This window comes from Microcaecilia unicolor, chromosome 7 (genome assembly GCF_901765095.1).
Source record: "Microcaecilia unicolor chromosome 7, aMicUni1.1, whole genome shotgun sequence".
Lineage (NCBI taxonomy): Eukaryota > Metazoa > Chordata > Amphibia > Gymnophiona > Siphonopidae > Microcaecilia > Microcaecilia unicolor.
In genome coordinates, this window is record NC_044037.1 from 73062992 (window position 1) to 73075850 (window position 12859).

Sequence of the window (12859 nt, forward strand, 5' to 3'; positions counted from 1 at the left end):
CAGGGGCCCCGCATAAATTTAGGTGCGTCTATTTGCATCAGTGAAAATGTGGTGCAATTTCCCACCTAAATTTATGTGCAGAATCCCCTTAGTCTATAATTGCATGGGTAACTCGAATCCACGCCCACGTTCTGCCCTGAAACACCCATGACCCTCCCATTTCACCCCATTTTCCGGAGTGTGCATAAAATTTCAGTGCAGATCACATGCCTAAACTTACACACATACATGTCAATTGATTTCAATTAGTGTCAATAATTGCTTGTTAAAAAGCCAATTATTGGCACTAATTGGCTTGTTATTCAATTAAATTGCGCACACAAATTGGGTGCACACCCAATTTTTGACAACAGTTAATGTGTGTTCTGAGGTGGAGTAAAACGTTAGCTCACTTTTCTGTGGCTAGTGTTAGTGAGTGTTTTGTGCCACTTTCTTTTCTTGTGCCACCATGAACAACCAACAACTTTTTTCTTGTCTCATTGAATAGGATGGATGAACAATCTGATAAATAAAATATTTTAAAAAAACAGCAGGAGGATGTGGACCTGAAGCTATCGTGTCTACAAATGCGGGGTTAAGGGGGATGTGTCACAGCAGTGAAATGAGCAATTCACTTAACTGCAGAAATTTAGCTTATACCATACCAATAATATTTATGCCCAGAATATTATTGGTATGGCATTAGCATTTGACATTCCAGACAGGCACATCTAATGGACATTTGTATACATATGCAACAATCCTCCAAGGGCAAATAAAATCTCTGCCCAAAATGTTGACTCTGCTGCAGTGCCGTAGCGGGGGCGGCTGGCACCAGGGGCGGGTCGCCACCGCGCACCCCCCTGGGTGCAGCGTGGCGCCCCCCCTTGGCGTGCGCCCCCCCTCCTCCGGCGCCCCCCCTCCCCCCCCATAGCGCATTGTACGTTACTTTGGCAGTGAGGGACGGGCGGGAGGGCCGATCCGCCCCCGAGCCCACGTCGCTGGGAGCTGCGTCGGCTCCATTGGTTCCTTGCTCTCTCTGCCCCAGAACAGGAAGTAACCTGTTCCGGGGCAGAGGGAGCAAGAAACCAATGGAGACGACACCCCCCCAGTGGCGTGCACCCAGGGCGGACCGCCCCCCTTCCTACGCCACTGCTCTGCTGCTAATGCATGCCTGTGTATGCATGTTTCTGTGCTGACTAGCATGCTCTCCCATGGCTGCACTCATTTTTTGCTTTGTACATGACTACCTTATGATTTGCTTACTGCATCAGGTGTAAAATTATTCTTGACACATGCACGGCTTATTACATTGACCGCAAAGGGTGAAAAAATTGAAAGAAGATTTGTAAAAACAGAAAGAATGGTAAAGGATTTGGAAAATGAACTCCAGCACTCAAGTCTGAATTGTGACTGGAGGTGGATTTAATGAGACTGCGCCAACAAGTAAAGGCTTTTCCCTTTAGTGGTCTTTTGTGGTAAAGTGCAGTTTTTATGGCCTGTACTTGTAATTCCTTCACATATCAAAATTAGGAGATATTCAATGCAGACATACAGGATGCTGTAGACAGGTTGCTGATTAGAGATGGTCGCAACTGAGGTGCTCCTTATTGGGGGACCTGCAACAAATGAGGTGTCACTGTTGCGGGTCTTGGCAGACTGGAGGAAGGTAGCCAAGAGATGCAGGGGTTGTGAGGGGGCCGTTGACTACACAAGAACACTGATGACACCCTCTAAGGTGGGGGAATTTGATGGCAGGGCAATCTGAGGGTGGCCACCCGTCTTCTACAGAGGGGGTCCCGACTGTTAATGTTCAACTGGAATGCTTAGCAAACCCGCCATGTACCTCCACCCAACTTGGATGGTTGGGGGGGGGGGAGGTGGCATGCAAATGATGGAACCGATGAGCTTAATACGGCAGTAATCAGGTGAAGAGACATGCAACAGAAAGGTAACCTGTTTTAATGGCAATACCTACAGTACATGATCCTTTTGACCTACAAGTGCATCCATTCCGCAGCTCCTCAGTACCTTTCCACTCTCATCTCTCCCTCCACTCCTCCCTGTGAACTCCATTCGCTGGGTAAATGTCTCCTGTCGTCCCCCTTCTCCCCCACTGCTAACTCCCGGCTCCGTTCCTTCTATCTCGCTGCTCCCTATGCCTGGAATAGACTCCCTGAGCCAGTACGTCAGGCTCAGTCTCTGGCTGTCTTCAAGTCTAGGCTTAAAGCCCACCTCTTTGCTACTGCTTTTCACTCCTAACCATGACTCTCTTACTCAACACCCTCACTTATCACCCCTACCACTGCAATTTCCCCACCCCTAGCTGTCTGTTCGTCTGTCCAATTTAGATTGTAAGCTCTGTTGAGCAGGGACTGTCTTTTCATGTTAATTTGTACAGCGCTGTGTAAGTCTAGTAGCGCTATAGAAATGTTTAATAGTAGTAGTAGTAGTAGATCCTGATCATGTAATCAAGTAGTAGTCTGACCCCAGAATGGCAATGGCCCTCCACCTATTCCTACATATACACATAAGTTGTCATGTCTGCATGGTTACCTCCCCCACAGATAGACAGCTACAAGTGTTAGCAAGTTAAAGGTACACAGTTTTAATGTTATGGTTAGTTTGATTAATATTAGAGTAGAGAGGTGTGGTAGCCGTGTCATCTACCAAGATTTGCTTATTTCCGATCTGACGAAGAAGGGCAACCTTCGAAAGCTAATCAAGAAATGTACTAAGTTATGTCCAATAAAAAAGGTATCATCTTATTTTCTTTTTCATGTTTTATTTTGTTTTATTTCTATTGATTACCATTAATATTAGATAATTGCGTAGTATCTGTGCTGTGGCCATTGTTAACAAATTGCACCATTTTGGAGGAACCAAATCTCAGTGGCTTTCTTTGAATGAGGGGAGGGAGCTGGGGGAGGGGAGAAAGGTTCACTCAGCACTTACCCTATTTGTGCTTGAGAGGGACCTTCTGCAGGAGAAAAGAGGCAGTAGTGTAAGTTCAAAGTGGAAAGTCCCAAGCAAAATTTTGCTGAGTGATCTGTGCCCCGCAAAGCCTTCAAACTTGAATAGGAGGAGGCAGAACATGACAATATTGTACTTACCTTTAACAGTGTTGCTGTGGAGCTTCCCATCATTTTCAGTCATTAAAATTTGCCAAATACTCCTGCCCCTAGCAACCAGAGAAGCACTTAAGGCATGTTGTCTCCTGCTGTTGAGGAAAAGTCTTAGGATAACAGCCAGGTATTACAGGATATGGATGTATGACACGTGGGTATTGGACTATTGCTCATGTTTATGATTATTAACATCTTGATATACCGTCTGTACTGGCAAGCAGATCACAGCAGTGAACAAAATAAAATACAATATAACTTAAAGAAAGAACAATAAATTATAGGAAAGATACAAGCACGCTTAAAAGAGACTAATGCTGTACACTGACAAACTGCACCTGCCTGAACACCATAAGCAAGTTTGAAAAAATGTCTTCAGCAAAATTCTGAATTTTTTGAAAGGTGATTCACTATAGATTGGGGGCTGGATCTCGTTCCACAATGTCGGAGCCAACAAAAAGAAAGTAGAATATTGAATGGCTTTGTAGTCAGCTAGTTTAGGAGTAGGGAGAACCAGTCAATGAGAATCTAGGGACCTTAAGTAACATAATGGAGTATACAGTATAGTCAGTGATGCAAGGTAGGATGGGAGATCTAAATAATAGGCTTTGGGGGAAATTCTATATATGGTGTTGAATTTTAGGCGCTACTTCCGTGCTGAATTTTTGGTGTGAAAAAAGCATTCTAACAGCTGCAAGATGCCAACACGGAGCAGAAATAGCAGATCCATGTGAAAACACACTTGCGCATCCATTTATAGAATAGTCCATGTTTCCAGGTGGACCTGCAAAGGGAGCATGGCCATGGGAGGGGTGTTCCAGTGTTATAGAATTCCAGGGATCTGCCTTAACTCGCTCAGGATTTACACCTGGTTTCAATTGGTATAACTCTTCGAACCCATAGTTGAGCGTGAATCCCGGCACTGTGTGCTATTCTATAAAGGGCAGTGATCTTGGAAAATTTTTTGGGAGGGGGCAGATTTTGAGTGCCATTTACAGAATTTCCCCCTTTGTGTGCAAGACAGTGCACTTTGCAAGATATACAAAATAATATAGACAACTAATGTACACAGATGAGTAAAGTTAAAGCATAATCAAACTTACTTACCTTAAAGAGTAGTTTGGCTGCAGAGTGTTGTAGTGTTTGAAGCCTTTTCAATTGAGAAGCAGACAAATCTGCATTGATAGTATTGCAGTAATCCAGTCTTGAAAAGATGAGAGCGTGAATAAGTGTGTGTAGGGATGGAAAATCAAGGAAACTACAGACTACCTTATTCTTTTATTCAGTACCTCTGCAATCTAATCTTGAAATGTAAGTGAGGAGTCAATCATTAACATCTAGATAGAGGAATGATTGAGAAGGTATTATATTAAGTATAGGAACTGGTAGAGAGTCAAAACTACAAAACCTGACATGAATAAGGACAGATATTCTACAAATTATCAAACATCTATGGCTGGAAGATGGAATAGGTCTGCAGCAGTATAGAATGGATTAATAACTGGATGGGCCAGTTAGTCTTGATCTGCCAGTATCTACTATGCTGCTATGCTACAGTCTCAGCTCTCCTTGTGTTGCCTCTTCTCTGCTCACCACTCCTCTCCTACCTTTATGCTTGTTAATATATGGCCTGGCTTTAAGGCTACCAATGGAATACTGATGGCCAAAGCTATGCAGCCTAGAACAACTGAAAAAGTACTGACTAGGCCAAACAACAAGTAAGTGATTTAATATTTGAGAATCTGCAAAAAAGCAGGTCTGAACAATGAGTCCTGCCACAAATTGGTACAATTTTTAATTCAAATACAGCACCTGTAATGAAAGAATGATGGATCAGATCAGATGAATAAAAAGAAGCTTATTACTTTTGTGAAAAAAAAAAAAAGGATACAGAAGTCATACAGAGTTCATAAGATGGTGTGAAAAGTATTGCAACAGAGAGATGAGAAACTGTTATCTCAACGCTTCCCAAAACATGCTGATAAGACCGCGTGGGAAAGTATCATCTCAGAAATTGAGAGCTAGGTATCCCACCATTTACTTCTATGGAGAGGTTTGGGTATAAAAGAGGGGAGACTTTTGCCTTAGTAGAGGACTCCTCTCCAACGCTTCTGTCAGACGGCGGAGCCCTGTGCGGTTGAAACCAGAATCTGATGTCTGTATTTGTACCAATTTGAAGACTTGTCTTTGGGTAAGAAATAAAATGTACCTATCTATCTAAACCTTTCTCTGTCTCTATTTTTATAGATTCTGTCTTCTCTTTACCTAACATTTAGCCTACAAGGTAGATCACATACAAGTGACACTCAGTCTTTAGAGAACCTTAGACAGATTTTTAATAAGCCTGGGATTGGGTGACAATGGAGGTCAGAGAAACTATACAGAACCCGTTATATGGAATAAGTACCTTTAGTCCCCCGTGTGAAGGAGTCAGATAGAGGTCTAGTAGAGGGGGCAGATTTTGAGTGCCATTTACAGAATTTCCCCCTTTGTGTGCAAGACAGTGCACTTTGCAAGATATACAAAATAATATAGACAACTAATGTACACAGATGAGTAAAGTTAAAGCATAATCAAACTTACTTACCTTAAAGAGTAGTTTGGCTGCAGAGTGTTGTAGTGTTTGAAGCCTTTTCAATTGAGAAGCAGACAAATCTGCATTGATAGTATTGCAGTAATCCAGTCTTGAAAAGATGAGAGCGTGAATAAGTGTGTGTAGGGATGGAAAATCAAGGAAACTACAGACTACCTTATTCTTTTATTCAGTACCTCTGCAATCTAGTCTTGAAATGTAAGTGAGGAGTCAATCATTAACATCTAGATAGAGGAATGATTGAGAAGGTATTATATTAAGTATAGGAACTGGTAGAGAGTCAAAACTACAAAACCTGACATGAATAAGGACAGATATTCTACAAATTATCAAACATCTATGGCTGGAAGATGGAATAGGTCTGCAGCAGTATAGAATGGATTAATAACTGGATGGGCCAGTTAGTCTTGATCTGCCAGTATCTACTATGCTGCTATGCTACAGTCTCAGCTCTCCTTGTGTTGCCTCTTCTCTGCTCACCACTCCTCTCCTACCTTTATGCTTTATCCCTTGTTTCACCTTGTTCATTAAAAGGGCAGTTCTATAACAATGTTTCCTTGACCAGGTATATGTGCATATGTGGTTAGATGGGAGCACTTACACCATCACCAGCCAGGGTGTCAGGGATACATACGTAATTTATACTATTCAATAAGTTACATGTGTAAGTATGAATCCCAGCAGACAAGAAGTAGGGAGAGTTGGCTCTTCTCAAACAACAAAGGAGACGTATAGATGGATAAAGGTCTCCTTTGTTGTTTGAGAAGAGCCAACTCTCCCTACTTCTTGTCTGCTGGGACAATCCTCATGTAGGGAATCAGCGCACCTCCACCTTTTTGTGTAGTTTTTCCTTGTCCTAAGTATGAATCCCAGCCATGCTCCTCCCAGATTCCTTCATGTGTATGCCTACATGTAAAATACGTGCTATGTAATAAATGAGTATATTTACAGAATATCACATAGGCAAATGTTTGGCATATACCTGTATGTGTGGATGTGCACATATACATATGCCGGTATTCTAATCATTTATGTGCATATCTGGTGTGTAAATGTTGGTGTCCACTTTATAAAATTACCCTCAAAATGCCTTATCTGTTTATGAAACCCCCTGTACCTCTGCCCTCAAAGCCCACCTCAAATCTCATTTGCTTTGCAAAGCATTTTGTTAACCTACAGGCCATAGCCTTCTTGCTCCCTATAGCTACTGCATTCATGAACTACACCAGTGCCTTCCAAACCTGTCCTAGTACCCTCACTGCCAGTCAAGTTAAATATGCTGAATTGTGACTGAAGGGTGGATTTAATGAGACTTCGCAAACACGTAAAGGGTTTTTTTTCCCCCTTCAGGCTTCTTTTGTGGTAAAGTGCAGTTTTTTGGCCTGTACTTACTTACTAAAATTTGTTTAGATACTACAAGATGATCATGCTTTAGACTCCACCCCTGAATTGCCTTGGCACTGCTTGGACAGTGTTATGGCAGTCAGAAGGGATAATTGGTGGCACTGCCCAGTTAAGTGCAGCCAAATATCCCCTCCTGAATTCAGTGTGATTAACCAGGCAGGAGCTTCTCCTGCCCAGTTAAATTGCTTTGAATATCAGGCCCTTAATTTGTAAAATACATACATTCTGGTGGGATATGATATATATCAAATGAATATGAAACGAAATCTTCAGGAAGGTACTCTCTGAAACAGAAGAGTAGCCTGTGACTCTCTGCCTGGATCCACTGATAGTCATAGCCAGTGGCGTAGCCATGGGGGGACCTCAGGGGCCTGGACCCCCTCATCTTTGGCTTGGAACCCCTCTGCTTTAATGGCTGGTAGGGATGCCAAGCCCCTCCAGCTGAAGAGGTCACCTCTGCGAGTCCCGCCTGTGCTGACAGAGCAGCATTTAAATCAGCAGGCACACTTCGGCCACCGATGCCAGTTCTCTCAAGCACGTTCAGTTGAGTGACTGAAATAAGCACCCCCAGAAGTGCTAACATTGGCAGCTGATGTGTACTGCCAACTTGAGTGCTGCTGTGGCAGAACAAGCAGCATACTCAGATGAGACCTCTTCAGTTGGCAGGGCTTGGTATCCCTACCAGCAAAGGTATACTTCAATGTTGTGGTTGTGGTTGCATTTGCAGTGGCGGGGGGGGGGGGGGGGAGAGAATTTCTGGCCCCCTCAGTCCACCTTTGCCCCCCCCAAATGAACTTCTGGCTACGCCCCAGGTCATAACTATCAGATATCTGTGTCCAAAAAGTTATTGACCATTCCAGTCGCTATTCAGCCCATGGAGGTCAATGTTTTTTTAATGGGCAGAATTAGCTCAAGATATTCAATAGGACTAATTTGTTAGGTGTTAGTTGCCAGGTGTTATGTGAGTCCCAGCTTAATATTGGCCAGGAGTTACCTACATAAGACTATCTGGCTAAGTTCCGACCCTCCAAGATTCCATCCCCCTCCCACCCTCTAGAACATCCAGACACTCTCATTCCAATCCCCCAAATCAACCCCAAAGAATATGAAACCCCACTTCTGATCTCCCCACTCCCTAAAACATCTCAAACCCTCCCCTCCCATAATCAACATGGGCATATCTGCCTGATCTGGGGTGGTGTGGGGGGAATTGGGGTAGGAGTGATGCCCACTTGCTTCTGCCCAGTGTGGTTGCCTGTTGGAAATGGCTGGGACCCAGAAGCTATGTAAGTGTCAACAGATATTCAGTGTCGACTCCTGCATAGCTAGACAACCAAAGTTAGGACTGTTATTTATGCTTCCTATTTGGTTGCTTAGCTATGCAGCCACCAGCACTGAACTTTGCTGGCACCCACATAGCTGCCAGCAACTCCCTGACTCCTCCCTTGGAATGGCCTTTTCTGGTCCACTTCAGAAATGGATGGTCTGAGCTAATATATCAGTGCACTCAATGCCTGGTTAAGTGCCACTGAATATTGGTTGTCAGCCAGTTATACATTGTCCTGGCTAGAAACCCTGGAAGAGAATAAAAGATAGGAGACAAAAGGAAAGAAAAAGGAAGTATTGCCAGGCATGAGGCACTGGCAAGCAAATAAACCTCACACTTGGGAAGACAGCTCAAAAGGATGGAAGGGAAAAGAGAGAGAGAGGCAGCCTGGCTTGTGCATGCACCTGCCCACTTTTAACATGATATGTTGTTTTGCAGGCCCGCCTGTCAACGTTACGTGCAACATTTTCATCAATAGTTTCGGCTCAGTAACAGAAACCACTATGGTAAGACTTTCATAATAAAGAGGAGCTAGATTGATTTTCAATGTCTCCCTTTTACTCCAGGAAGACAGAAATGTATTCAAAGACTGTGTACAACTCTTACCTAACTCTGAGGTCCTTTTAATTAAGATGTGCTAAGAAATGGGGCTTAGCACATTTTAAAACGGGACTTGCCTGCGCGGTAAGTCTATTTCTAGCATGTCTCTAAAATAGGGCTTTCTAAATTTTTAAAATTTTTGCAGGTCCCGTGCTAATTTTTCCATTAACGCATGCAAAAATATTAGTGTGGGAAACACTTACCGCCTCTATTTATCAGGTGCTAAGTGCTCCTGTGTTAACTCCATGTTACCTAGTTAGCGCACATTAATGTAAATGCACTAGCTGGATAACGCTTCCACGTCTACTCCCCACCCATAAAACACTACCAAAAAAATTACAAAAGATTAAATAGCGCTTGATTGGAGCGTGCTGACAAGCAAATTACTGCAAAACACTTTAGCGCGCTTTGCGGCAAGCCTTTCCTCCCGTGCTCAGCTCACATTAGGGCTGAATGCACTATTAAAAGGGGCCCCTATTTTCCAGAGAATTTGCAGATAAATTGTCCAGTCACTGGATGTACTTTGCATTAGGGCAGTGGTTCCCAAACCTGGTCCTGGAGGCACCCCAGCCACTCATATTTTCAGTATATCCACAATTAATATTCATGAGCTAGATTTGCATGTAGTGGAGGCAGCGCATGCAGATCTCTCTCATGAATATTCATTGTGGGTATCCTGAAAACCTGACTGGCTGAGGTGCCTCCAGGACCAGGTGTGGGAACCACTGAATTAGGGGTATGCAAGCAAAAAAAAAAAAAAAAAAGGCTAAAATACAGTGAGAACTATTAAATGAAGAGGCGATGTGACCAAATTTATCATTATTGAAAAGAACTCACTCAACACAGCTGTGTTTCGGCATGTGTTGCCTGCATCAGGGATCTATGATTTTGGACCATATGTTGATATATCCAGCGTTTGTAACACTGTTGTTGGAGGTAGCAACAGTATGCTTTTCTCAAACATTACAAAGCTTTATATTCACTGTAACCTTCTATAGATACATAAACATATAATCCAAAGTCAGAGACCTCTGATGCAGGCAACACATGCCAAAACACATGACTGTGTTGGGACAGTTCTTTTCAATAAATGATGACTTTGGATTGGACTCTTCAGTCACATCGCCTCTTCATTTGATCACCCTCGCTGTATTTTTGCTGTTGGAGTCTTTTGCGTACACCCTTCTCTTGTTGTGTCCCAGCAAAAAGAAAATGTACATTTCATTTCCTATAATATTTCAAGGTTTTGAGTTTTATTTTCTTTTGTTTCGTTTTTTGAGTGTCATTGATTGTGTGTTCTATTAAAAATATGACACAAAAATCTGAAATTTCAGAGGGTTTTTCCCTATTGTTTCACTTTTAAAATGATATGAAGCAACCTAGGGAATATTGTTTCAAAAAAATGCAAATTCCCACTTTGCATGCCATGCAGTAGCAGGAGGTAAGGGAAAAAAGAGATGTTAGTGTGGAAGGCACGGTGTCTTTTAGATGACTGTGTGTGGATATGCTTTATACTAACTAAGGAAAAAGGTCAGTGTCAATCCTTCAAATGAAAGCAGCGAAAGCTACATTTGAGCTTAGGCATCTTGCAGATCATTAAGATTAATTTATCATAGATATCCTAATGCCAAAAACCTAGGGAAGGGCCAACAAAATACAGCAGACACCACTACAAAACGTAAAACTCTTAAACTGAGATCTATTTGACAGACTGTACATTTGTCCTTTAGATTGTAAGCTCCTTTGAGCAGGGACTGTCCTTCTATGTTAAATTGTACAGCGCTGCGTAACCCTAGTAGCGCTTTAGAAATGTCAAGTAGTAGTAGTAGTTTGCAGGCCTCCATCTACAAGCTCCTCCCCTGAACAGTACTTCTGCATTGTAGCACATACCATTACCACCAGTAAGGCACTGCAACACAGACCCAGCCACTGAATTATTAGGCCTTCAGTTGTTATCCATCAGACTGAGGAAAATATTAAAGAGGGACTGGAAAAAATTGATAAACAAAGATACAGAAAATTATTTGTAGTTTATAGAAAATGAAATATGTCAGTTTTAAAAACGCACAAATGTTTGCATTGTGTTTAGTACAGATGGAAATGCATTTTTGTTTCTTTTTTTACTGTTCAACTACTCACAGAAACTGGTTTCTGGGGTTTTCTGTTTCATTTGTTGTCTGCGTGTTTGTTTCTAAATTACAGTTTCTTGTTCTTTCCTAAGTGGCTGTGTTTTGCCTGTGTAACCAAAGTGAGGATTCTGTTAACATGTATGTTCTGAGTAGGAATCTGTAGCATAGGAACATAGAAAATGATGGCAGATAAAGACTGTATAGTCTCTCATGTCTGCCCATCTATACCAACCACTTTCTATATACCTTTCCTCTCTCTTCAAGATCCTCTGTACTTGTCCCATGCTTTCTTGAAGATATAATTCTGACTTCCACCACCTCCATTGCAGGGCCGTTCCATGCATCTACCCTCCTTTCCATAAAGAAATATTTCCTTAGATTACTCCCAAGTCTGTCCCCTTTCATCTTCATCCTATGCCTTTCATTCCAGAACTTTCCTTAAATTGAAAGAGACCTATCTCCTGTGCATTTATGCCACGGAGGTATTTAAATATCTCTATCATCCCCCATCTCCTGTCTTTCTTCCAAAGTATACATATTTAGATCTTGAAGTATGTCACCATATGCTTTATCATGAAGACCACTGACCATTTTGGTTGCTTCTTTCTGGATCAACTCCATCCTGTTTATAACTTTTTTGAAGATGCAGTCTCACAGTACTTTACATGAGATCTGCCCAAAGGCTTATACAAAGGCAATATCATCTTCATTTTCCTGCAGGCCATCCTCATTCCCCTTCCTATGCACACAAGCATCCTTCTGGATTTTGGTGTAATTTGAGTTCTTGGAGTTGGTGCCTTGAGCTACAACTGAAGAAAGTGAGAACCAAATCCTAACAAATAAACAAACAAACACGGTTTGCTTCTGAGCATCTACAAGGCTTTGTATCATTTCACACAGTTTTGGGCAAGGAACGGAATTTGTGTTGCTGTCACTGATGTGACACCAGAATTTGAATAGAATTGTTTTTTGTAGGTTGAATTGTAAATTGTTCTGCTTTGGCATTGAGCTATAATGGTATTTTAAGTGGGTGGCTGAAACTTGTAAGGGCTAGATTAGAACATAATCAAAAGTGGCCAATCAAAATTGGAATGAGTTTAGTAGCCAATCAAAGCTGGGTTGTGCATTTTCCACTGGCTAATACCCTGCATTGCTTGCTCTCTTCCTATGAACTGTGGCTGGTGCTAATTAGAAGCTGTTACTGGACTCACTGGAGAAGTCATGGGAGCTCAGGAGGCAAAGCCTGCACATATAGAGAAAGTAGTGAGGCAGACCTGACAAGCGACACTGGAAACTAAGAAAGCGATGTTTATGGAGAAAGGGGAACTGTGGGAGCTAAAAGGGTGGAATACTTTAAGTCCAAAAACCTGAGTAGCAATGGCAGTTAAGCTACATTACCACTTTCCTTGTGGTGTGGGGACCGTTCTTGCAGTATGAGCCCTGAGAACTTCAAGGTTCATACTGCAGACTGGTCCCACAATGGGAGTGCAAGGTAGCTCAGAGCACTACAGCCTTTTGAGCCAAACCTGTTCCTATCTTTTTTCTGGGTGTTAAGGATTAGATGATCGCAGCTTTGCTCATCCTTTCTACAGCCCACAGCACCTGGTTTTCTTGGTGGTTCCCAATCCAAGATCTAGGCAAGTCTGACCGTTAACTTCTGAGAGTTATCAAACTTGTACAGATCAGTATGCTTTATAAAGAT

General features: G+C 42.4%; 1 protein-coding gene across 1 annotated transcript in view; it reads left to right on the forward strand.

Annotated features, from left to right (window-relative positions):
- GLRA4 (glycine receptor alpha 4) overlaps positions 1–12859 on the forward strand; it is an 80140-nt gene that overhangs the window by 15281 nt on the left and 52000 nt on the right. Inside the window, 1 exon segment of the mRNA XM_030209841.1 lies at positions 8867–8934. Within this exon segment, the coding sequence (XP_030065701.1) occupies positions 8867–8934 (68 nt within the window).